This window comes from Anomaloglossus baeobatrachus, chromosome 6 (genome assembly GCF_048569485.1).
Source record: "Anomaloglossus baeobatrachus isolate aAnoBae1 chromosome 6, aAnoBae1.hap1, whole genome shotgun sequence".
Lineage (NCBI taxonomy): Eukaryota > Metazoa > Chordata > Amphibia > Anura > Aromobatidae > Anomaloglossus > Anomaloglossus baeobatrachus.
Window position 1 is genome coordinate 581,188,588 of NC_134358.1, and position 26,390 is coordinate 581,214,977.

General features: G+C 49.7%; 2 protein-coding genes across 8 annotated transcripts in view; one reads left to right on the forward strand and one right to left on the reverse strand.

Moving 5' to 3' along the window:
- The window catches only part of LOC142243730 (uncharacterized), a 1,240,762-nt gene that overhangs the window by 733,864 nt on the left and 480,508 nt on the right, over window positions 1-26,390 (reverse strand). The gene's annotated exons all lie outside the window — the stretch shown is intronic.
- Window positions 1-26,390, forward strand: part of LOC142243729 (arf-GAP with GTPase, ANK repeat and PH domain-containing protein 3-like) — a 367,370-nt gene that overhangs the window by 42,281 nt on the left and 298,699 nt on the right. For both annotated transcript variants that reach the window (XM_075315925.1, XM_075315926.1), the window contains exon 5: window positions 26,085-26,226. In XM_075315925.1, the coding sequence (XP_075172040.1) occupies window positions 26,085-26,226 (142 nt within the window). The remainder of the gene's footprint in view (window positions 1-26,084; window positions 26,227-26,390) is intronic.

The window sequence follows — 26,390 nt, forward strand, 5'->3', positions numbered from 1 at the left end:
AATTGAGTCCCCCACTACCAGTACCTGTCTTGCCTGCCCTGCACTCCTATTCCCCCCCTTACTGGAGCAGACACTCCTCTGGCGTTCAGAGGTCATGCCTTGCTGCAGCAATGCTACCCCTGTAATGACATCCCCCTCATCTGCCAAGTTTGCAAACCTATTGGGGTGTGTCAGTTCAGGACTAGCCTTCCTAGCACTTTTCCCTTTACCCCCCTTTCTGTCACCCAGCTACCTACCTCATCGTCCTGCCGCTCCCTACTACGATCCTCCCCCACATCTGACCCAGCAAACTGCTGCTCAGTGAGCAGCACACTCCTTTCCATATTGCTAATGCATCTCAGAGTTGCCAGCTGCTCATTTACATCCAGTATCTGGGCTTCCAAATGTGCAACTTGCTCACATCTCGAACAACAGTATGCACCCTCCAACAACAGTACGCACCCTCCAACAGCAGTACGCACCCTCCAACAACAGTACGCACCCTCCAACAGCAGTATGCACCCTCCAACAGCAGTATGCACCCTCCAACAGCAGTATGCACCCTCCAACAGCAGTATGCACCCTCCAACAGCAGTATGCACCCTCCAACAACAGTACGCACCCTCCAACAACAGTACGCACCCTCCAACAACAGTACGCACCCTCCAACAACAGTACGCACCCTCCAACAGCAGTACGCACCCTCCAACAGCAGTATGCACCCTCCAACAGCAGTATGCACCCTCCAACAGCAGTATGCACCCTCCAACAGCAGTATGCACCCTCCAACAGCAGTATGCACCCTCCAACAGCAGTATGCACCCTCCAACAGCAGTATGCACCCTCCAACAACAGTATGCACCCTCCAACAACAGTATGCACCCTCCAACAGTATGCACCCTCCAACAACAGTACGCACCCTCCAACAACAGTATGCACCCTCCAACAGCAGTATGCACCCTCCAGCAACAGTATGCACCCTCCAGCAACAGTACGCACCCTCCAACAACAGTACGCACCCTCCAACAACAGTACGCACCCTCCAACAACAGTATGCACCCTCGAACGGCTTTTCAAGGACTGCATACATGAGACAAGATGTACACTGGATCGCATTAGCAATAGTGGAGCACATTTTCTAATGGGGATAGCACTAAACAAATGTTAAGTAATTAAACAACTAAATACAAACAATTCTACTCACACTTACTTTTGCTCACACTTTGCTCACTCACGCTCACAATGAAGAAGACAGACTAAAAGTTTTCAGAAGTCTTCCTTCCGGCTGTAACGGCCAAAACCCGGTTCTCCTTGAGCTCGCGGTGACTCTTCACTTATCCCAGAAGGCACTGGGAATATGCAAATTATCCTCGCAAGACTCCTTCCCTCCTGTCGTAGTCTGCAACCAGACATGAGGCTAGTATAATCCTCCGGCTCCCGCTAGAGTTCAGCTATTAGCATCACTCCAAATTGGTTTTATCCTTAAATATTGACCCATCTTTGGCTGATCTCCTTGGATTAAAGTATCTGTGATATCCAGTATGATCGATTGTGTTTTGTGTCAGCCTGAGGAAACAATAGGGAACTGAAGTATATTCTCGAAATGGTTCCAGGGCGGGGGAGCTGGAAATGTTTGCCAACGCATGCGCAGTTAGGTTTTAGGCTCTGCCCATAGTAGGGCAGAGAAAGCTGTGCCTGCGCGAACTGTCTCTGTGCCTGCGCGAACTCTCTGTGCCTGCGCGAACTGTCTCTGTGCCTGCGCGAACTGTCTCTGTGCCTGCGCGAACCGTCTCTGTGCCTGCGCGAACCGTCTCTGTGCCTGCGCGAACCGTCTCTGTGCCTGCGCGAACCGTCTCTGTGCCTGCGCGAACCGTCTCTGTGCCTGCGCGAACCGTCTCTGTGCCTGCGCGAACCGTCTCTGTGCCTGCGCGAACCGTCTCTGTGCCTGCGCGAACCGTCTCTGTGCCTGCGCGAACCGTCTCTGTGCCTGCGCGAACCGTCTCTGTGCCTGCGCGAACCGTCTCTGTGCCTGCGCGAACCGTCTCTGTGCCTGCGCGATCCGTCGCTGTGCCTGCGCGATCCGTCGCTGTGCCTGCGCGATCCGTCGCTGTGCCTGCGCGATCCGTCGCTGTGCCTGCTCGATCCGTCGCTGTGCATGCGCGATCCGTCGTTGTGCCTGTGCGATCCGTCGCTGTGCCTGCGCAGGTGCGAGATCTCAGACAGCTATGTGGATACTCATCCATCACATTGGGAGGATGGCAATTACTGGAGAGAAGGCCCCGGAGTCGCTGTGCCTGCACGATTCGTCGCTGTGCCTGTGTCTACCGGCGCTATCCCTGCGCAGGCGCGAGAGCTCAGACCGCTATGTGGATGAGGCAGGATGCGTCATACTCATCCATCACATCGGGAGGATGGCAATTACTGGAGAGAAGGCACTGGAGTCGCTGCAGTAATGCCCATTGCACCAGCCTGATTTGCATACAGTGCAAGAGGGATTAAAAATTTTTGGGGGATATACAGGGGGTCGGGACGTAATATACAACTTTTTAGAGTGCAGCAACTTTTTAGGTGCTGGTATTAGTTCATATATGGAAAAACTGTGCACCGGTTCCCTTTAAATAATCTTGCCATATCTTTGAAGGCTGAGTGCTGAGATCTGATATCCATTTAAATGAGACTCGTGGTCTGCGGCTGCGCTGATGCGGAATCTCGTCAGTGTGGATCCATCAGCAATGTGCACTCATCTATAGTGAGAATCGTGGTCTGCGGCTGCGCTGATTGGGAATCTGGTCAGTGTGGCCTCTGCCTCTGTCCATAGGATCCATCAGCAATGTGCAGCCATCTATAGTGAGAATCGTGGTCTGCGGCTGCGCTGATGCGGAATCTCGTCAGTGTGGATCCATCAGCAATGTGCACTCATCTATAGTGAGAATCGTGGTCTGCGGCTGCGCTGATGGGGAATCTGGTCAGTGTGGCCTCTGCCTCTGTCCATAGGATCCATCAGCAATGTGCAGCCATCTATAGTGAGAATCGTGGTCTGCGGCTACGCTGATGGGGAATCTGGTCAGTGTGGCCTCTGCCTCTGTCCATAGGATCCATCAGCAATGTGCAGTCCTCTATAGTGAGAACCGTGGTCTGCGGCTGCGCTGATGGGGAATCTGGTCAGTGTGGCCTCTGCCTCTGTCCATAGGATCCATCAGCAATGTGCAGTCCTCTATAGTGAGAACCGTGGTCTGCGGCTGCGCTGATGGGGAATCTGGTCAGTGTGGCCTCTGCCTCTGTCCATAGGATCCATCAGCAATGTGCAGTCCTCTATAGTGAGAACCGTGGTCTGCGGCTGCGCTGATGGGGAATCTGGTCAGTGTGGCCTCTGCCTCTGTCCATAGGATCCATCAGCAATGTGCAGCCATCTATAGTGAGAATCGTGGTCTGCGGCTGCGCTGATACGGAATCTCGTCAGTGTGGCCTCTGCCTCTGTCCATAGGATCCATCAGCAATGTGCAGCCATCTATAGTGAGAACCGTGGTCTGCGGCTGCGCTGATGGGGAATCTGGTCAGTGTGGCCTCTGCCTCTGTCCATAGCATCCATCAACAATGTGCAGTCCTCTATAGTGAGAACCGTGGTCTGCGCCTGCGCTGATTGGGAATCTGGTCAGTGTGGCCTCTGCCTCTGTCCATAGCATCCATCAGCAATGTGCAGCCATCTATAGTGAGAATCGTGGTCTGCGGCTACGCTGATGGGGAATCTGGTCAGTGTGGCCTCTGCCTCTGTCCATAGCATCCATCAGCAATGTGCAGCCATCTATAGTGAGAATCGTGGTCTGCGGCTGCGCTGATGGGGAATCTGGTCAGTGTGGCCTCTGCCTCTGTCCATAGGATCCATCAGCAATGTGCAGCCATCTATAGTGAGAATCGTGGTCTGCGGCTGCGCTGATGGGGAATCTGGTCAGTGTGGCCTCTGCCTCTGTCCATAGGATCCATCAGCAATGTGCAGCCATCTATAGTGAGAATCGTGGTCTGCGGCTGCGCTGATGGGGAATCTGGTCAGTGTGCACTCTGCCTCTGTCCATAGGATCCATCAGCAATGTGCAGCCATCTATAGTGAGAACCGTGGTCTGCGGCTGCGCTGATGGAATCTGGTCAGTGTGGCCTCTGCCTCTGTCCATAGGATCCATCAGCAATGTGCAGTCCTCTATAGTGAGAACCGTGGTCTGCGGCTGCGCTGATGGGGAATCTGGTCAGTGTGCACTCTGCCTCTGTCCATAGGATCCATCAGCAATGTGCAGCCATCTATAGTGAGAATCGTGGTCTGCGGCTGCGCTGATACGGAATCTCGTCAGTGTGGATCCATCAGCAATGTGCACTCATCTATAGTGAGAATCGTGGTCTGCGGCTGCGCTGATGCGGAATCTGGTCAGTGTGGCCTCTGCCTCTGTCCATAGGATCCATCAGCAATGTGCAGCCATCTATAGTGAGAATCGTGGTCTGCGGCTGCGCTGATGGGGAATCTGGTCAGTGTGGCCTCTGCCTCTGTCCAAAGGATCCATCAGCAATGTGCAGTCCTCTATAGTGAGAACCGTGGTCTGCGGCTGCGCTGATGGGGAATCTGGTCAGTGTGGCCTCTGCCTCTGTCCATAGCATCCATCAGCAATGTGCAGTCCTCTATAGTGAGAACCGTGGTCTGCGGCTGCGCTGATGGGGAATCTGGTCAGTGTGGCCTCTGCCTCTGTCCATAGCATCCATCAGCAATGTGCAGTCCTCTATAGTGAGAACCGTGGTCTGCGGCTGCGCTGATGGGGAATCTGGTCAGTGTGGCCTCTGCCTCTGTCCATAGGATCCATCAGCAATGTGCAGTCCTCTATAGTGAGAACCGTGGTCTGCGGCTGCGCTGATGGGGAATCTGGTCAGTGTGGCCTCTGTCTCTGTCCATAGCATCCATCAGCAATGTGCAGCCATCTATAGTGAGAATCGTGGTCTGCGGCTGCGCTGATGGGGAATCTGGTCAGTGTGCACTCTGCCTCTGTCCATAGCATCCATCAGCAATGTGCAGCCATCTATAGTGAGAACCGTGGTCTGCGGCTGCGCTGATGGGGAATCTGGTCAGTGTGCACTCTGCCTCTGTCCATAGCATCCATCAGCAATGTGCAGCCATCTATAGTGAGAATCGTGGTCTGCGGCTGCGCTGATGGGGAATCTGGTCAGTGTGCACTCTGCCTCTGTCCATAGGATCCATCAGCAATGTGCAGCCATCTATAGTGAGAACCGTGGTCTGCGGCTGCGCTGATGGGGAATCTGGTCAGTGTGGCCTCTGCCTCTGTCCATAGGATCCATCAGCAATGTGCAGCCATCTATAGTGAGAACCGTGGTCTGCGGCTGCGCTGATGGGGAATCTGGTCAGTGTGGCCTCTGCCTCTGTCCATAGCATCCATCAGCAATGTGCAGCCATCTATAGTGAGAACCGTGGTCTGCGGCTGCGCTGATGGGGAATCTGGTCAGTGTGGACTCTGCCTCTGTCCATAGCATCCATCAGCAATGTGCAGTCCTCTATAGTGAGAACCGTGGTCTGCGGCTGCGCTGATGGGGAATCTGGTCAGTGTGGCCTCTGCCTCTGTCCATAGCATCCATCAGCAATGTGCAGCCATCTATAGTGAGAATCGTGGTCTGCGGCTGCGCTGATGGGGAATCTGGTCAGTGTGGCCTCTGCCTCTGTCCATAGCATCCATCAGCAATGTGCAGTCCTCTATAGTGAGAACCGTGGTCTGCGGCTGCGCTGATGGGGAATCTGGTCAGTGTGGCCTCTGCCTCTGTCCATAGCATCCATCAGCAATGTGCAGCCATCTATAGTGAGAACCGTGGTCTGCGGCTGCGCTGATGGGGAATCTGGTCAGTGTGGCCTCTGCCTCTGTCCATAGCATCCATCAGCAATGTGCAGTCCTCTATAGTGAGAACCGTGGTCTGCGGCTGCGCTGATGGGGAATCTGGTCAGTGTGGCCTCTGCCTCTGTCCATAGCATCCATCAGCAATGTGCAGTCCTCTATAGTGAGAATCGTGGTCTGCGGCTGCGCTGATGGGGAATCTGGTCAGTGTGGCCTCTGCCTCTGTCCATAGGATCCATCAGCAATGTGCAGCCATCTATAGTGAGAACCGTGGTCTGCGGCTGCGCTGATGGGGAATCTGGTCAGTGTGGCCTCTGCCTCTGTCCATAGCATCCATCAGCAATGTGCAGTCCTCTATAGTGAGAATCGTGGTCTGCGGCTGCGCTGATGGGGAATCTGGTCAGTGTGGCCTCTGCCTCTGTCCATAGCATCCATCAGCAATGTGCAGTCCTCTATAGTGAGAACCGTCTCTTCTCTCCACACTATTACCATCGTTATTATGTCTATTAGACATGTATACTCTGACACTGGAGAATCCGCCTCTTACAAGTCCTAATCACAGGCAGGGGCCGCCAGTGTCATGTCTGAGGCGTGAGGAGAGCAGACGGGACATGAGCCAGAGTATAAGGAGGGCTTCTTTACAGGTAAAGCATCATCTGCAGAATGCTCTGCCCATTTCACACGATTTAGGAAAAGAATATTTCAAATGTTACACTCAAGAAGCTGCTGCAGGTGATACCGGCTGAGCTACAGGATAATCAGTAAGAAGCTGCTGCAGGTGATACCAACTGAGCTGCAGGATAATCAGTAAGAAGCTGTTACAGGTGATACCGGCTGAGCTACAGGATAATCAGTAAGAAGCTGTTACAGGTGATACCGGCTGAGCTGCAGGATAATCAGGAAGAAGCTGCTGCAGGTGATACCGGCTGAGCTGCAGGATAATCAGGAAGAAGCTGCTGCAGGTGATACCGGCTGAGCTGCAGGATAATCAGGAAGAAGCTGCTGCAGGTGATACCGGCTGAGCTGCAGGATAATCAGTAAGAAGCTGCTACAAGTGATACCGGCTGAGCTGCAGGATAATCAGGAAGAAGCTGCTGCAGGCGATACCGGCTGAGCTGCAGGATAATCAGGAAGAAGCTGCTGCAGGCGATACCGGCTGAGCTGCAGGATAATCAGTAAGAAGCTGTTACAGGTGATACCGGCTGAGCTGCAGGATAATCAGGAAGAAGCTGCTGCAGGCGATACCGGCTGAGCTGCAGGATAATCAGTAAGAAGCTGCTACAAGTTATACCGGCTGAGCTGCAGGATAATCAGTAAGAAGCTGCTGCAGGTGATACCGGCTGAGCTGCAGGATAATCAGTAAGAAGCTGTTACAGGTGATACCGGCTGAGCTACAGGATAATCAGTAAGAAGCTGCTGCAGGTGATACCGGCTGAGCTGCAGGATAATCAGGAAGAAGCTGTTACAGGTGATACCGGCTGAGCTGCAGGATAATCAGTAAGAAGCTGTTACAGGTGATACCGGCTGAGCTACAGGATAATCAGTAAGAAGCTGCTGCAGGTGATACTGGCTGAGCTGCAGGATAATCAGGAAGAAGCTGCTGCAGGTGATACCGGCTGAGCTGCAGGATAATCAGGAAGAAGCTGTTACAGGTGATACCGGCTGAGCTGCAGGATAATCAGGAAGAAGCTGCTGCAGGTGATACCGGCTGAGCTACAGGATAATCAGGAAGAAGCTGCTGCAGGCGATACCGGCTGAGCTGCAGGATAATCAGTAAGAAGCTGTTACAGGTGATACCGGCTGAGCTGCAGGATAATCAGTAAGAAGCTGTTACAGGTGATACCGGCTGAGCTGCAGGATAATCAGTAAGAAGCTGTTACAGGTGATACCGTCTGAGCTGCAGGATAATCAGGAAGAAGCTGCTGCAGGTGATACCGGCTGAGCTGCAGGATAATCAAGAAGAAGCTGCTGCAGGTGATACCGGCTGAGCTGCAGGATAATCAAGAAGAAGCTGCTGCAGGTGATACCGGCTGAGCTGCAGGATAATCAGGAAGAAGCTGCTGCAACTGATACCGGCTGAGCTGCAGGATAATCAGTAAGAAGCTGCTGCAGGTGATACCGGCTGAGCTGCAGGATAATCAGGAAGAAGCTGCTGCAAGTGATACCAGCTGAGCTGCAGGATAATCAAGAAGAAGCTGCTGCAGGTGATACCGGCTGAGCTGCAGGATAATCAGGAAGAAGCTGCTGCAGGCGATACCGGCTGAGCTGCAGGATAATCAGTAAGAAGCTGCTACAAGTGATACCGGCTGAGCTGCAGGATAATCAGTAAGAAGCTGTTGCAGGTGATACCGGCTGAGCTGCAGGATAATCAGGAAGAAGCTGCTGCAGGTGATACCGGCTGAGCTGCAGGATAATCAGGAAGAAGCTGCTGCAGGTGATACCGGCTGAGCTGCAGGATAATCAGGAAGAAGCTGCTGCAGGTGATACCGGCTGAGCTGCAGGATAATCAGTAAGAAGCTGTTACAGGTGATACCGGCTGAGCTGCAGGATAATCAGTAAGAAGCTGTTGCAGGTGATACCGTCTGAGCTGCAGGATAATCAGGAAGAAGCTGCTGCAGGTGATACCCGCTGAGCTGCAGGATAATCAGTAAGAAGCTGTTACAGGTGATACCGGCTGAGCTGCAGGATAATCAGGAAGAAGCTGCTGCAGGTGATACCAACTGAGCTGCAGGATAATCAGTAAGAAGCTGTTACAGGTGATACCGGCTGAGCTGCAGGATAATCAGGAAGAAGGTGCTGCAGGCGATACCGGCTGAGCTACAGGATAATCAGTAAGAAGCTGTTACAGGTGATACCGGCTGAGCTGCAGGATAATAAGGAAGAAGCTGCTGCAGGTGATACCGGCTGAGCTGTAGGATAATCAGTAAAAAGCTGTTACAGGTGATACCGGCTGAGCTGCAGGATAATCAGGAAGAAGCTGCTGCAGGTGATACCGGCTGAGCTGCAGGATAATCAGTAATAAGCTGTTACAGGTGATACCGGCTGAGCTGCAGGATAATCAGTAAGAAGCTGTTACAGGTGATACCGGCTGAGCTGCAGGATAATCAGTAAGAAGCTGTTACAGGTGATACCGGCTGAGCTGCAGCATAATCAGTAAGAAGCTGCTGCAGGTGATACCGGCTGAGCTGCAGCATAATCAGTAAGAAGCTGCTACAAGTGATACCGGCTGAGCTGCAGGATAATCAGTAAGAAGCTGTTACAGGTGATACCGGCTGAGCTGCAGCATAATCAGTAAGAAGCTGCTACAAGTGATACCGGCTGAGCGACAGCATAATCAGTAAGAAGGTGCTGCAGGCGATACCGGCTGAGCTACAGGATAATCAGTAAGAAGCTGTTACAGGTGATACCGGCTGAGCTGCAGGATAATAAGGAAGAAGCTGCTGCAGGTGATACCGGCTGAGCTGTAGGATAATCAGTAAAAAGCTGTTACAGGTGATACCGGCTGAGCTGCAGGATAATCAGGAAGAAGCTGCTGCAGGTGATACCGGCTGAGCTGCAGCATAATCAGTAAGAAGCTGCTACAAGTGATACCGGCTGAGCGACCGCATAATCAGTAAGAAGCTGCTGCAGGTGATACCGGCTGAGCTGCAGGATAATCAGTAAGAAGCTGCTGCAGGTGATACCAACTGAGCTACAGGATAATCAGGAAGAAGCTGCTGCAGGTGATACCAGCTGAGCTGCAGGATAATCAGTAAGAAGTTGTTACAGGTGATACCGGCTGAGCTGCAGGATAATCAGGAAGAAGCTGTTACAGGTGATACCGGCTGAGCTGTAGGATAATCAGTAAGAAGCTGCTACAAGTGATACCGGCTGAGCGGCAGGATAATCAGTAAGAAGCTGCTGCAGGTGATACTGGCTGAGCTGCAGGATAATCAGGAAGAAGCTGCTGCAGGCGATACCGGCTGAGCTGCAGGATAATCGGTAAAAAGCTGTTACAGGTGATAACGGCTGAGCTGCAGGATAATCAGGAAGAAGCTGCTGCAGGCGATACCGGCTGAGCTGCAGGATGATCAGTAAAAAGCTGTTACAGGTGATACTGGCTGAGCTACGGGATAATCAGGAAGAAGCTGCTGCAGGCGATACCAGCTGAGCTGCAGGATAATCAGGAAGAAGCTGCTGCAGGTGATACCAGCTGAGCTGCGGGATAATCAGTAAGAAGCCGTTACAGGTGATACCGGCTGAGCTGCAGGCTAATCACTAAGAAGCTGCTGCAGGTGATACTGGCTGAGCTGCAGGATAATCAGGAAGAAGCTGCTGCAGGTGATACCGGCTGAGCTGCAGGATAATCAGTAAGAAGCTGTTACAGGTGATACCGGCTGAGCTGCAGGATAATCAGTAAGAAGCTGCTACAGGTGATACCGGCTGAGTTGGCGGATAATCAGTAAGAAGCTGCTACAGGTGATACCGGCTGAGCTACGGGATAATCAGTAAGAAGCTGCTGCAGGTGATACCGGCTGAGCTGCGGGATAATCAGGAAGAAGCTGCTGCAGGTGATACCGGCTGAGCTGCGGGATAATCAGGAAGAAGCTGCTGCAGGTGATACCGGCTGAGCTGTGGTGTCACGGGGTTCTTTTCCGATATCACACAATCAACAGAGTGAGAGATGGATGAACAATCCAAAGAACCTTTATTCCAAGCAAAATCAGTCCATAAAATAGTCCACTACACAGAAGGTAAAGTAGTCCAGTAATGGCATAAATGTACCGGGGATCAGTCACAATCCTCCAAATTTGGGTTTCTCAGCAGCTCTCGCGGGTTGCTGCCTGTAGCCGCAGCTCCTCCCCCAGAGGATGAATCTTCCTGCTTCTCTCTTGTAGAATGAATAATCCCCCAGGTGAGCAGAGAGTTTGGCTGGATTCCAGGTCCCTCTTCCCCACACCTAGGGACAGAAGCACTGTAGGGGGTGATTCCCAGTATTTGGAGAGCTGAGGAGGAAACAATGGACAGAAAGGAAATGTCATTGGGGGTTTAACAAAAGGAAAGCAAATGGTAACTGAGCTAAGTTAATTAACCTGCAGACAAGACCAGAAATATACACAATGAATGGAGCAACACTCCTAAAATGCGAACCTACACAACATGATACAAACCCCCCCCATATTCCACCATCACAACCTCTCCCTGCTTCTTAATAAGTGAGCATGCCATGAAGTCTACACAGACCTCTGACCACCTCACTTAAGTCCATGTTGTTCAGCTGTGGATAGTCCCTTGTACAGCGGTAGGGTTGGAAGGACAGGCTTCCCTTTTGTGTCCTCCTTCACGCAAACTGTGTTTCCTGCACCCATAAATTGGCATTGTAGATCTCCCACATCATTTCCTAGGAGAATATCTGCAGGCAGCCGCTCCTCACCCCAACCACACATTGCTTGAATCCAAAGCCAAAGTCCAGATTCACAGTCGCCTTTGGAATATTCCTTTTTTGTCCTCCAGCCAATTCAATAACAATCCCTGGTCCATGATGTATCGCCTCTGGCCGAACCACTCAGGGATCAACTATTGTGAGAAATGCCCCGGAGTCACAAAATCCAGTGACTCTCTGTCCATCCAGCACAACCTCCTGTAAGTGCTTACTTTGATGGTGAGAGGAACTCTGGGCTGTGGATCGCTCCCCATAAACCCCTAGTGGTCGACCACGAGTGTGTGAGTCATTAGGCAAGTCATCTTGAAGGGGTGAGAACTCTTCCCCCATTGTATTTGGCTGTAGAGAATGAACAGGTCGATTTGGTGCAAGGTCATTCCTCAATCGACCAGCAGGGCAAGTGTTTTGCAAATGCCCAAGTTGCCCACATCGATAACATCTCCTCTGCATCATACTTCTTCCAATGTGCATTCTGGAGAAGGCAGGAGGAGAACCTGGTGACAAAGGCAGGAGGCCATACACTCCAACAGGAGCGTCTATGGTGCAGGGGTCAGTGGTACACTCCAGTGGAGATGGTTGTACCTCTTCCTCAGGTGGATTGGAATGCACAAAATGCATCAGACGAGGTGGAGGTGCGTGGGGGTCCCTGCGAGTACTTGCGGGACAACCCGATTGCAGGTGACCAGGCTGCCCGCACCCATAACATCTCCTCTCTGTGATTGCCACAGGGCGTGGTCGGAACTGTTGGGGCCCAGGATTGTGAGCCATGGTTGTCATCGGTCTGTGGCTGGTTGGAGGGGCAGATATAACTGGAGAGGACTGGAGCACAGGAGCAGGCTGTGTCTTATTGTGCAGAAGCTTGCTCCATTGTAGTTGGACAGTAAGGGCCTCATCAGCCAGGGCAGTAGCTCTATCCAAGGAGCACGGTGTGCGTTCTCTGACCTATTCCCGTATTTCTGAGGGACACTTGTAAAGAAATTGTTCTATAAGAAATACCTGTATAACATCTTCCACAGTGAAGGTGTCTTCCATTTCCAGCCATCTCCGACATGCCTGGGACATCTTATGGGCATACATCATAAACGATCCCCCCCGTGGTGCATGGGAAGTCTCGAAACTGTGCCCTATGTGAGTCTGGGGTGATGGTAATCCAGGATAGTCCGCTTTACAATGTTGTAATCCTGGTTCTGCTGTGAGTCAATGGTGCGATAAGCCTCTGCCAGGCTTCCGTTCAGGAGTCCCACTAACAAAAACACCCAGCCAGAGTGGGGATCCTCCATCATGAAACACTGCTGCTCAAAGTCCTTGAAGAAGCCTTCCACATCTCCGGAAGCCTCATCAAATGGCTTGAAGTCATCCCGGGTGATCTGTACAGGCTTCCGGATCGCTGGGTTTACACTCCAACTCATATTGCTCCCTCTGCTGGACTCCATTGCTTTTTGTCTTCGCTGTGCTCGGTGAGCAGCCTCCTCTTTATACTGCTTGGATACACCGGGCCCAGAGCTGCCATCTCTTCTTCGAACCACAGAAACTACTGGCTTTTTGGGGCAGGGATCCCCATCGCCAGTGCTTGTCTTTCAGACATCTGGGAGGAGGTGGACTGGCTCACACCCACCAGTAGATCAATTAAGGCCTATTTAGTCAGTCCCTGGTGCTTCAGGCCCAGATCTCTGGCTCTCTCCTGTAGACTGGATGCGGTCCAGTTTCTGTACTCACTCTGTTGTGGATCTCCATTAGGCTGCGCTCTATTGATCCCACCGCTGCCACCAGTTGTGACGGGGTCCTTCTCCCATATCACACAGTCAACAGAGCGAGAGATGAGTGAAAAATCCAAAGACCATTTATTCCAACAAAATCAGATGGTCCAAAATAATCCACCACACAGAGGGTAAAATAATCCAGTAATGGAATAAATGTCCTGGGAATCGGTCACAATCCTCCAGCAGTTCTTTTCCAGGAAAATCGGGGTTTCTCAACTGCTCTCTAGGGTGCTGCCTGTAGCTGCAGCTTCTCCCCCAGAGGATGAATCTTTCTGCTTCTCTCTTGTAGTTCTCAGACAGACTGAATAATCCCCCAGGTGAGCAGAGAGTTTGGTGGGCTTCCAGGCCCCCCTCCACCATACCTAGAGACAGAAGTCTAGACTTTCACTACTGTGCCATGGTGTTGCGTTCTCCAGTGATATACCGTGTGTATGGATATCCATGAAGGGGGAAAAATAAATTCCAGCAACTTTTTGTCTCAAAATATTTTCTTAAAACTTGTAAAAAGTTTAATTCATAATATTAACGACAGACATGTTTAAAAAAAGAACATGAACAGCCTACGCGTTTCAAACAGGAGTTCTTAAACTCGGCTGAAATATTTGTTTGTGACCAGGTTTTATACCACGAGCAAACAAGAGACCGCATTCAACCCTAGAACGCACAACCATAGAAATCTACAATAGAAAACACGTGACCTAGCGGGTCTGCGAAGCCCCGGGTGTGCGCTCTAGGGTTAATGCACCCCCGTAGCCATGTGATTGCATAGCATTACTAAATGACATCATTGCATTCCCTTTCAAATACTTCTAAATGCAATCCCTATCGGAGGGAAACATAATGCAGCTATATTCACAATTCCTTATTTGTATTCACGCATATTAAGCTATTAGTTCCCTTACAAATCTAGAGACTCAAAAAATCCCAAACTCTACAACTCTATGAAGTCCTGCAAGATCATGATACTTATGGCTCAAAGGAGATCCCGCGCCATTCTAGAAGAAAAGATTTTCTTCAGCGCTCTATTGGGAGACCCAGACGATTGGGGTATAGCTACTGCCCTCCGGAGGCCACACAAAGCACTACACCAAAAGTGCAAGGCCCCTCCCCTTCTGGCTATACCCCCCCCGTGGTATCACGGGTACTCCAGTTTTAGCTTTGTGTGCGAAGGAGGTCAGACATTCCATGCATAGCTCCACAGATTTTAGTCAGCAGTAGCTGCTGACTAGTTCGGATGGAAGAAAAGAGGGCCCATATAGGGCCCCCAGCATGCTCCCTTCTCACCCCTGGATGGTGTTGTAAGGTTGAGGTACCTATTGCTGGTACAGGGCTGGAGCCTCACATGCTGTTTTCCTTCCACATCCCCTTGGGGGCTCTGTGGAAGTGGGATCCTGCCGGCCTCAAAGCTCTGACGCCGGGCTCCATCCACAGACCCATAGCACCTGGTGGATGCCGAGCAGGAGTACCATCAGGGACCGGGCCCTGCATCATACAGGTACTCTGTGTCCCCGGCAGGCACAGACACACTCCGGGCTGGCTGGGTGTTGTAGTGCGCCGGGGACCGTACACTGAGCTGGTGTTCCTACAGTTATCTGGGGGACTTTGTGTTCTGGGAACGCAGCGCCGACCCTCACTGGACCGGGCGGCGCTGCTGTGACTTGTGGTGCGCCGGGGATACGCCGACCGCGCTTTTACGGCGGCGGCGTTTATAACTCTAGTCCCCGGCTTTTGGGCCTAGGACGCCGGCAGCTCCGATCGTTCCCGCCCCCACCCTGTCAATCAGGGTAGGGGAGCGACGCTGTTTCACGGCAGCGACGAGGGCTGGAGCCTGATTTACATGCTCCAGCCCTCTCACTAGGCACAGAGGGAAGCAGGCTTCCCGCTCTTGGTCAGGAACGCCCAGGGCCCGCCCCCCTTCCTCTCTCAGGACGCCGGCAGCCATTACATGCATGTCTGGCTGGAGGAAGGACGCAAGGCTCTGGGAGACCTAGACTGAGGGGCTTTGGGAGACCACACACCCGCTCTTAAGCGGGCGGTAAGCGGCTTTTCAGCTGGCCCCTCTAGTGCCTTACTGTGTATTAGTGTACTGTGTCACTGGACATAGATATTTATTGATTTCTTGCACTGTGAGGTCGCTTCCTGGCTGAATACCCCAGATCGCTCTGAGGAGGCAGCAACATGTCATCCACAAGACGCAAGGCTGCCAAGGCTAGGGCTGTGTGCACTGCGTGTGCTGCATGTGTGGCTGCTCTACCAGCAGGCTCCAATGACCCCCATTGTGTGCAATGCTCCGATCCGGTGCTGCTTCGCCAGCCGGAGTCCGGAGGGGTAGTGACCCAGGCTGAGACGCCTGTAAGTCCTGCCCCGGTGTCAGGGACAGACTTTGCAGTTTTTGCGGTTAATATGTCTGTGACTATGGCAAAAATCCTGGAAACTTTGCAATCCATGCCTGGGGCTCAGTCTATGGACACGGCGAGGTCTATGTCCTCTAATCCTCCGCAGTTGGATTTAATCCAGACTGCAAGGGGGTCCCCGGCTTCTCAGGATGAGTATAATGACTCAGATGATTGCCCCAGCCACCCCAAGCGGGCTCGCTGGGAAAGACCCTCAACGTCATCACACTGCTCAGGGTCTCAGCGCAATCAGTCTCCCTGTGATGTGTCTGAAGAGAGTGATCAGGAGTCTAATCCTGGAACCCCTCTCAATCTGGATACCCCGGATGGGGACGCCATGGTAAACGATCTTATCTCAGCCATCAATAGGCTGTTAGATATTTCTCCCCCAGCCCCTTCAGCAGAAGACGCAGCGGCAGAGCAGGAGAAGTTTCGTTTCCTCTATCCCAAGCGTAAATTAAGTGCTCTGTTGGATCACTCTGACTTCAGAGAATCAATCCAGAAACACGACGCTCATCCAGAAAAGCGTTTCTCTAAACGTTCTAAGGATACACGTTATCCTTTCCCCCCTGATGTGGTCAAGCGCTGGACCCAGTGTCCAAAGGTGGACCCCCCGATTTCCAAGCTTGCAGCTAGATCCATAGTTGCAGTGGAGGATGGCGCTTCACTTAAGGATGCCAATGACAGACAGATGGACCTTTGGTTAAAATCTGTCTATGAAGCTATCGGTGCGTCGTTTGCTCCAGCATTCGCAGCCGTATGGGCACTCCAAGCTATTTCAGCTGGTTTAGCAAAAGTGGATGCTATCATACATCCAGCGGTGCCGCAAGTGGCGTCCCTTACCTCGCAGATGTCTGCGTTTGCCTCTTACGCTATCAATGCGGTCCTAGAATCTACCAGCCGCACCTCAATGGCGTCTGCCAATTCGGTAGTTTTGCGCAGGGCATTGTGGTTAAAGGACTGGAAAGCAGATGCTGGTTCCAAAAAATGTTTAACCAGCTTGCCTTTATCTAGAGATAGACTGTTTGGCGAGCCATTGGCTGACATCATTAAACAGTCCAAGGGTAAAGACTCCTCTTTACCCCAGCCCAGATCAAGCAAACCTCAGCAGAGAAAGTGGCAGCAGAAGTTTCAGTCCTTTCGAGGTTCGGGCAAAACACAATTCTCCTCGTCCAAAGGGACTCAGAGGACGCAAAGAAACTCAGATTCCTGGCGGGCTCACTCACGCCCCAAGAAAGCAAATGGAGGAACCGCTTCCAAAGCGGCTACCTCATGACTTCCAGTCCCCTCCCTCCGCATCTCCGGTCGGGGGCAGGCTCTCCCGCTTTTACGACACTTGGATGTCACAGGTCAAAGACCGGTGGGTGACAGACATTTTGTCTCGCGGGTACAGAATCGAGTTCAGTTCTCGTCCTCCAGCTCGGTTCTTCAGAACCTCCCCACATCCAGACCGTGTAGATGTCCTGCGGCAGGCGGTGGACTCCCTAAGAGCGGAAGGAGTAGTGGTTCCTGTACCGTCTCAGGAACAAGGGAGAGGGTTTTACTCCAATCTCTTTGTGGTGCCAAAAAAGGACGGCTCGTTCCGTCCTGTTCTGGACCTAAAACTGCTCAACAAACATGTGCACGCCAGACGGTTCCGGATGGAAACCCTCCGTTCTGTCATTGCCTCAATGTCTCAAGGAGACTTCCTTGCCTCAATAGACATCAAAGATGCTTATCTCCACGTGCCAATTGCTACAGAACATCAACGTTTTCTACGTTTTGTGATAGGAGACGACCATCTTCAGTTCGTAGCTCTGCCATTCGGTCTGGCGACAGCCCCCCGGGTCTTCACCAAGGTCATGGCGGCGGTGGTAGCAGTCTTGCACTCTCAGGGACACTCGGTGATCCCTTACCTAGACGATCTACTTGTCAAGGCACCCTCTCAAGAGGCATGCCAACTCAGTCTACAGGCTACGCTGGAGACTCTCCAGACTTTTGGATGGATCATCAACTTTCCAAAGTCAAATCTGTCACCGACACAGTCACTAACGTATCTTGGCATGGAGTTCCATACTCGAGCAGCGAGAGTGAAGCTTCCGCTAAACAAGCAGCGGTCCCTACAGACAGGGGTGCAATCTCTCCTTCAGGGCCAGTCGCACCCCTTACGGCGCCTCATGCACTTCCTAGGGAAGATGGTGGCAGCCATGGAAGCAGTTCCCTTTGCGCAGTTTCATCTGCGTCCACTTCAATGGGACATTCTCCGCCAATGGGACGGGAAGACGACTTCCCTAGACAGGAAAGTCTCTCTTTCCCAGACGGCCAAGGACTCTCTACAATGGTGGCTCCTTCCCACCTCATTGTCTCAGGGAAGATCCTTCCTGCCCCCATCCTGGGCAGTGGTCACGACAGATGCGAGTCTGTCGGGGTGGGGAGCAGTGTTTCTACACCACAGGGCTCAGGGGACGTGGACTCCGCAAGAGTCCACCCTTCAGATCAATGTTCTGGAAATCAGGGCAGTGTATCTTGCCCTACTAGCCTTTCAACAGTGGCTGGAAGGAAAGCAGATCCGAATCCAGTCGGACAACTCCACAGCGGTGGCATACATCAACCACCAAGGAGGGACGCGCAGCCGGCAAGCCTTTCAGGAAGTCCGGCGCATTCTGAATTGGGTGGAGGACACAGCATCCACCATCTCCGCGGTTCACATCCCAGGCGTAGAAAACTGGGAAGCAGACTTCCTCAGTCGCCAGGGTATGGACGCAGGGGAATGGTCCCTTCACCCGGACGTGTTTCAAGAAATCTGTCGCCGCTGGGGGGTGCCGGACGTCGACCTAATGGCGTCTCGGCACAACAACAAGGTCCCGGCATTCATGGCGCGGTCGCGCGATCAAAGAGCTCTGGCGGCAGACGCCTTGGTGCAAGATTGGTCGCAGTTCCGCCTCCCATATGTATTCCCGCCTCTGGCACTCTTGCCCAGAGTATTACGCAAGATCAGATCCGATTGCAGCCGCATCATACTCGTCGCCCCAGACTGGCCGAGGAGATCGTGGTATCCGGATCTGTGGCATCTCACGGTCGGCCGACCGTGGTCACTTCCAGACCGTCCAGACCTGCTGTCTCAAGGGCCGTTTTTCCATCAGAATTCTGCGGCCCTGAACCTGACTGTGTGGCCATTGAGTCCTGGATCCTATTGTCAACAGGCTTATCCCAGGGAGTGGTAGCCACAATGAGACAAGCTAGGAAGTCAACTTCTGCTAAGATCTACCACAGAACGTGGAAGATTTTCTTAACCTGGTGCTCTGCTCAGGGAGTGTCTCCCTGGCCATTTGCATTGCCCACTTTTCTGTCTTTCCTGCAATCAGGGTTGGAAAAGGGCTTGTCGCTCAGCTCCCTTAAAGGGCAAGTCTCGGCACTATCCGTGTTTTTTCAGAAGCGTCTAGCACGTCTTCCTAAGGTGCGCACGTTCCTGCAGGGGGTCTGTCATATTGTGCCCCCGTACAAGCGGCCGTTGGATCCATGGGATCTGAACAGAGTACTAGTTGCTCTCCAGAAGCCGCCTTTCGAGCCTCTCAAAGAAGTTTCTTTTTCTCGCCTGTCACAGAAAGTGGCGTTTCTTGTTGCGATCACATCGCTTCGGCGAGTGTCTGAGCTGGCAGCTCTGTCATCCAAGGCTCCCTTCTTGGTGTTCCACCAGGACAAGGTAGTGCTGCGCCCCATTCCGGAGTTTCTCCCTAAGGTCGTATCCTCGTTTCATCTTAATCAGGATATATCCTTGCCTTCCTTTTATCCTCATCCGGTTCACCGGTATGAAAAGGACTTGCGTTTGCTAGATCTGGTGAGAGCACTCAGGATCTACATTTCCCGCACGGCGCCCATGCGCCGTTCCGATGCACTTTTTGTCCTTGTCGCCGGTCCGCGCAAGGGGTTGCAGGCTTCTAAAGCCACCTTGGCTCGATGGATCAAAGAACCAATTATAGAGGCCTACCGTTCTGCTGGGTTTCCGGTTCCTTCAGGGCTAAAAGCCCACTCAACCAGAGCCGTGGGTGCGTCCTGGGCATTACGGCACCAGGCTTCGGCTCAACAGGTGTGTCAGGCAGCTACCTGGTCGAGTCTGCACACTTTCACCAAGCATTATCAGGTGCATACCTATGCTTCGGCGGATGCCAGCTTAGGTAGAAGAGTCCTGCAGGCGGCAGTGACATCCCCGTAGGGGGGGGCTGTTTTGCAGCTCTAACATGAGGTATTTCTTTACCCACCCAGGGACAGCTTTTGGACGTCCCAATCGTCTGGGTCTCCCAATAGAGCGCTGAAGAAGAAGGGAATTTTGTTACTTACCGTAAATTCCTTTTCTTCTAGCTCTTATTGGGAGACCCAGCACCCGCCCTGTTGTCCTTCGGGATTGTTTTTGCTGTTTGCGGGTACACATGTTGTTCATGTTGAACGGTTTTTCAGTTCTCCGATGTTACTCGGAGTTAATTTGTTTAAACCAGTTGTTGGCTTCCTCCTTCTTGCTTTGGCACTAAAACTGGAGTACCCGTGATACCACGGGGGGGTATAGCCAGAAGGGGAGGGGCCTTGCACTTTTGGTGTAGTGCTTTGTGTGGCCTCCGGAGGGCAGTAGCTATACCCCAATCGTCTGGGTCTCCCAATAAGAGCTAGAAGAAAAGGAATTTACGGTAAGTAACAAAATTCCCTTCGTTCCAACATTTACAAGAGGGCTGACCGCAGGTTTATTCAGTAAAAAGAGGTTTGATTATTTACTAGACCGACCAGCCCGATTTATCACGCTATCCCAAAATCCACAAATGTATTTTTCCTCCCCCATTTCGCCCGATTATATCAGGTATGGGCTCTTTACATGAGCGTTTAGGCGCCCGGGTGGATAGTTTACTGCAGCCACTTGTTACACAGATTCTTGGCTACATTAGAGATTCATAGCCCTGATTAAAGAGATTACAGAGATCAAGTGGGACAATGACTGCAGTCGCTGACCTGCGAGACTATCCGCCTGTGTCCCTCCATACCGCATCATGTTGCTTTGGAATCCCTGAAATATTTTTTACACAGGTACAGCACCTATTCTTCAGATTTATGCAATTTTTTTTTTGTTTCTTCAGTACATGATTTGTTAACACACAACTATTTTTGCTTCAATAATTCATTTTACCTACACAGAAAAGGAGTCAGTGTTAGGGAGATTCTCACCCTCCTTTGATAACATCGCGGTTGCAGTATTGGGGAGATTCTCACCCTCCTTTTGATAACATCGCGGTTGCAGTATTGGGGAGATTCTCACCCTCCTTTTGATAACATCGCGGTTGCAGTATTAGGGAGATTCTCACCCTCCTTTTGATAACATCGCGGTTGCAGTATTGGGGAGATTCTCACCCTCCTTTTGATAACATCGCGGTTGCAGTATTGGGGAGATTCTCACCCTCCTTTTGATAACATCGCGGTTGCAGTATTGGGGAGATTCTCACCCTCCTTTGATAACATCGCGGTTGCAGTGTTAGGGAGATTCTCACCCTCCTTTTGATAACATCGCAGTTGCAGTATTGGGGAGATTTTCACCCTCCTTTTGATAACATCGCGGTTGCAGTATTGGGGAGATTCTCACCCTCCTTTGATAACATCGCGGTTGCAGTATTAGGGAGATTCTCACCCTCCTTTTGATAACATCGCGGTTGCAGTGTTAGGGAGATTCTCACCCTCCTTTGATAACCTCGCGGTTGCAGTGTTAGGGAGATTCTCACCCTCCTTTTGATAACATCGCGGTTGCAGAGTTAGGGAGATTCTCACCCTCCTTTTGATAACATCGCGGTTGCAGTATTGGGGAGATTCTCACCCTCCTTTGATAACATCGCGGTTGCAGTATTAGGGAGATTCTCACCCTCCTTTGATAACATCGCGGTTGCAGTGTTAGGGAGATTCTCACCCTCCTTTGATAACATCGCGGTTGCAGTATTGGGGAGATTTTCACCCTCCTTTTGATAACATCGCGGTTGCAGTATTGGGGAGATTCTCACCCTCCTTTGATAACATCGCGGTTGCAGTGTTAGGGAGATTCTCACCCTCCTTTGATAACATCGCGGTTGCAGTATTAGGGAGATTCTCACCCTCCTTTTGATAACATCGCGGTTGCAGTGTTAGGGAGATTCTCACCCTCCTTTGATAACATCGCGGTTGCAGTGTTAGGGAGATTCTCACCCTCCTTTGATAACATCGCGGTTGCAGTGTTAGGGAGATTCTCACCCTCCTTTGATAACCTCGCGGTTGCAGTGTTAGGGAGATTCTCACCCTCCTTTTGATAACATCGCGGTTGCAGTGTTAGGGAGATTCTCACCCTCCTTTGATAACATCGCGGTTGCAGTGTTAGGGAGATTCTCACCCTCCTTTGATAACATCGCGGTTGCAGTGTTAGGGAGATTCTCACCCTCCTTTTGATAACATCGCGGTTGCAGTGTTAGGGAGATTCTCACCCTCCTTTTGATAACATCGCGGTTGCAGTATTGGGGAGATTCTCACCCTCCTTTGATAACATCGCGGTTGCAGTATTAGGGAGATTCTCACCCTCCTTTGATAACATCGCGGTTGCAGTGTTAGGGAGATTCTCACCCTCCTTTGATAACATCGCGGTTGCAGTATTGGGGAGATTTTCACCCTCCTTTTGATAACATCGCGGTTGCAGTATTGGGGAGATTCTCACCCTCCTTTGATAACATCGTGGTTGCAGTGTTAGGGAGATTCTCACCCTCCTTTGATAACATCGCGGTTGCAGTATTGGGGAGATTTTCACCCTCCTTTTGATAACATCGCGGTTGCAGTATTGGGGAGATTCTCACCCTCCTTTGATAACATCGCGGTTGCAGTATTAGGGAGATTCTCACCCTCCTTTTGATAACATCGCGGTTGCAGTATTGGGGAGATTTTCACCCTCCTTTGATAACATTGTGGCTTCAGTATTTGAAGAGAATTTAATTTTTCATTCTCAGAACATTTTTCAAGATAAAATAATTTTTTGGGGCGTTATATCGATGACTATCTTTATTTGGAAAGACACGGTTCTATAAGCAGAAGCATTTTTTTAATCATCTAAATAATAATGTATCTAATCTACAACAACAGACGAGGTGGAGCGGAGCTAGACTTGCCCAATGGAATAGGTCACCACACATCCATGGAGTGCACCGATATGAAGTCCGCCAGAATAGAAGGAAAGGATATCGGCACATCCAACATAAAATTATTTCTTTCTTTATTGTCACATAGTTTTAAAAAAGTCCATCCATTTTCAGAAGACCGTGACGCGTTTCCGACTCAAAAGAGCCTATGATTAAGGACTTCCTTTTGTGTTGGAAATGCGTCAGGGTCTTCTGAATATGGATGGACTTTTTTTAAAACTGTGACAATAAAAGAAATGATTTTACGTTGGAAGTGCCGATATCCTTTCCTTCTATCTCATCTACAGTTCACATACACTAGCCATAAAACCCAAATTAATTTAAAGGGAAGTAGCAACATATAGAAAATATACTGATGCCAATTCAATTTTAGAGGCTACATCTTGTCATCCTGCCCATGTAGTAAGAAATATTCCAGTAGGAGAAATAATAAGGGCAAAACGAAACTGCTCCGATGCAACACATTTCATTAAAGAGACACAACATCAAAAATAGACTCCGAAATATAAAATCTCGTGAGCGGAGTCTGAGCAGGGCTATAGCGATTACTGATGAGATAGACAGAGCGACTCTCTTACTGGATAAACCCAAGAATACATCCACTACACATAGGATTGTTTCCTCCACTGCATATTCTCCACAATACAAATTCATAACTGGCATTATTAATACATACCTTTATTACAGCAAAACAATAGATTGAATAGAATTTTACAAACTCATACAATTAAATACATGGCCAAAAAGGCAGTTACACTATCCAACCTTCTAGCACCAAGCATGGTAAATGAAATTTCTCCCAGAAGACCTACATGGCTTAATTGCATAGGTTTTTTTAATTGCGGACACAGTATATGTCTTTCTTGCAAATATGTGATCAAATCTAAAACATTTCATTCCTGTGTAATACAAGAGAGTTTTTCTATGAAAACATACATTAATTGTGACACTGCAGGTGTCATTTACTTGATACAATGTATACAATGTAACATGCAATATGTAGGATGTACCATTTGTCCACTAAAACAGCGCATCAGAAGGCATTCATCTGATGCCTGTAATCTGCAAGCTGTTAATGCATCAGCAGTATCAAGACATTTCATTACTGTACACAGAGGAGATATTTAATGGTATTGAAAGAGTTTTCAAATCAGCCAGAGGTGGAGATGATCACAGAACCATGCTTAATCGTGAATCTTACTGGATATTTAAACTAGCTGCACCCAACCCCTAGGTCTAAAGGTTCGGCAGAGTCTCATCTTGCAATACAACTGAATGTATTTCTTGTATTGTGTATATACTGTATATGTTTGTTTTTATCTGCACTAATTTCTAGTATTTTTTTATTTTATATACATCCTTTCTTGTGTATGTGTGCACACACCTATATGCACCTGTTCACTTTACTTGGGTGCTTCATACATGCGTTTTGTCAGGTGCATGCTATACAGAGACTTTTCTACTAGTAATTACTGGAAATTGTTTCCAGGTTCCTTCCCATTCCAAGTGCGACTTCTCAGTATATCTGTGTGCACAATAGACATGTAAGTGCAATCCTGGAATAAGGCTCTACCAGCCGAAACTTGTCGGGTTTCTCTTAATGGGGCCCCCCTCACTGTTTTCATGATCGATGGATCTATTTTAATAGAACTTGAATAAATAATGTTTAACCTACTTTGAAGTGCTGGAGATTATACTCTATTTTGCTTTTCTGGAACTCTAGCACCCAGCTTCAGAATCCATCTTGCTTCCTTATACAGTATCCGCATTGTATCTCCACCTCTCTCTGGAGGGGACACATGTTCCAGTGCTGTCACCTTTTAAAGTGCTAGTATCCCCTGAATGCTGATTTATGAAGTGACGGGATGCTCCTGATGGGCTGCGTGAACGAACATTACGTATATCATATGTGTTCTGCAATCCGTTTGTTTTTAAAGTGCGGCTCGTACAGCCCACATACTGTTGTTTGCATGTTGTACATTGGATGGCATAAACACAAAATGAGCTGTTACAACTTAAGAATGATTTAATATTGTGTTTACTGACATTTATATATGATATGCAAATTTTATTTTTATTTTCCATATAGTTGCAGAGGCTACATTTTTTTGGGCACATTTATAAGAACCCCTCACTGATAGCCATGCATCTCCCCCACTTTAATTTATTAAGATGCTCACTGGGAGACCCCATGTTTCAAATTGTTATAGCCTTTTTAGGAACAAATTTGCATCCATCTTTTAATATTTCTTTTAATGTGCAATACAAGGTAATATTGTGGTACCGTGTTAGCCAGAAAAATCAATTGAAACACTATGTCCCAAGAATGACAAAAGTATATTAGGAGTGATACCTTTTATAGGCTAACCAGAAAGGTTATATTCTCAGCTTTCAGAGCACACAGGCTCCTTCTTCAGGCAAATTACTAATGAATTACTGAGACCAAATCACAACATTTAAGTGAATGTTACAACAGGACATGGGAAGATGAGGCCTCCTGAAGAGAAGCCAAGGAAAGCAAATAATGGTTCTGATAGAAATGCAGAGGAGTTGGAGGTGTCTGTTCAGATCACTGCTGAGCTTCTTCTGGTGGAGGTGTGGAGTGTGTCCATGTAGTGAGTCCCAAACCAGGTGATACATTGATACTTTTTTTCCTTAGGAAAATTGGTGCTGATCTTCAACCAATATTTCTAAGGGACCACAGACTGATAGTATCAATACTGCAAGGTGATTTTAAAGATGACAGAGAGACGAATGTGGGAATTTAAACTGATAAGGATGTTTGGATCCTTCACAAAAGGACTCAATTTAACACCTGGTTTAGGACTCACTACATGGACACACTCCACACCTCCACCAGAAGAAGCTCAGAAGTGATCTGAACAGACACCTCCATCTCCTCTGCATTTCTATCAGAACCATTGTTTGCTTTCCTTGGCTTCTCTTCAGGAGGCCTCATTTTTCCATGTCCGGTTGTAACATTCTTTTACATGATGTGATTTTGTCTCCGTAATTCATTTGGAATTTGCCTGAAGAAGGAGCCTCGATGCTCTGAAAGCTGATAATATAACCTTTCTGGTTCTCCTATAAAGGTATCACTCCTACAATACTTGTGACGTTTCTGGGCATATAGCATTTCAATGACTATTTCTTTTCGAGTGTGATCAGATTTAAGGCTAGGCAGATTGTTACGTATTATATTTAGCTTATAATACCTCTTACTGTAATTGGTGGAGACAATTGTGATCTTAGAGTTGGATCCTTTTTCTGTTTTGATCCAGATATTCCAGTCGTGTTTTTTGTTCGGCTTTTCTCTGCGACTGGCCTAATAGCTGGGACCTATATCCCCGAGACTATAGGCGTTGGTGTATTTTCAAGCCTTCTGCTTCGTAGCTCGCGTTATTATCGCGTTATTGTGTGTATGTATATATATGATATCCACACTCTCTGCAGAGCCTTCTCGCCCTCATGGTGATGTCTTTCTTTTCCAGTTTGCTGCTTGGGTTGATGCCGTTGTCTTTGTCTTCAGTCTTGAAGATGAGATCAGTTTCCAGACTGTATTTAATTATTATGCGCGCCTGTCCAGTTACCGCAACACGGCCGATGTCCCCATGGTCCTTGTAGGGACACAAGGTAAGGATGACTTTCTTGGTATGATGACTTTCTGTGTTGTAGAGATGGTGTGACGGCCTCCGTCATTGGAGAGCGCTGACACTGTGCCATTCTGTTCAGTGGATTCTGCCAAATACACAGACAGATCCGCTTTATATCCAGGATATTGTGGAGCTGGAGAATCA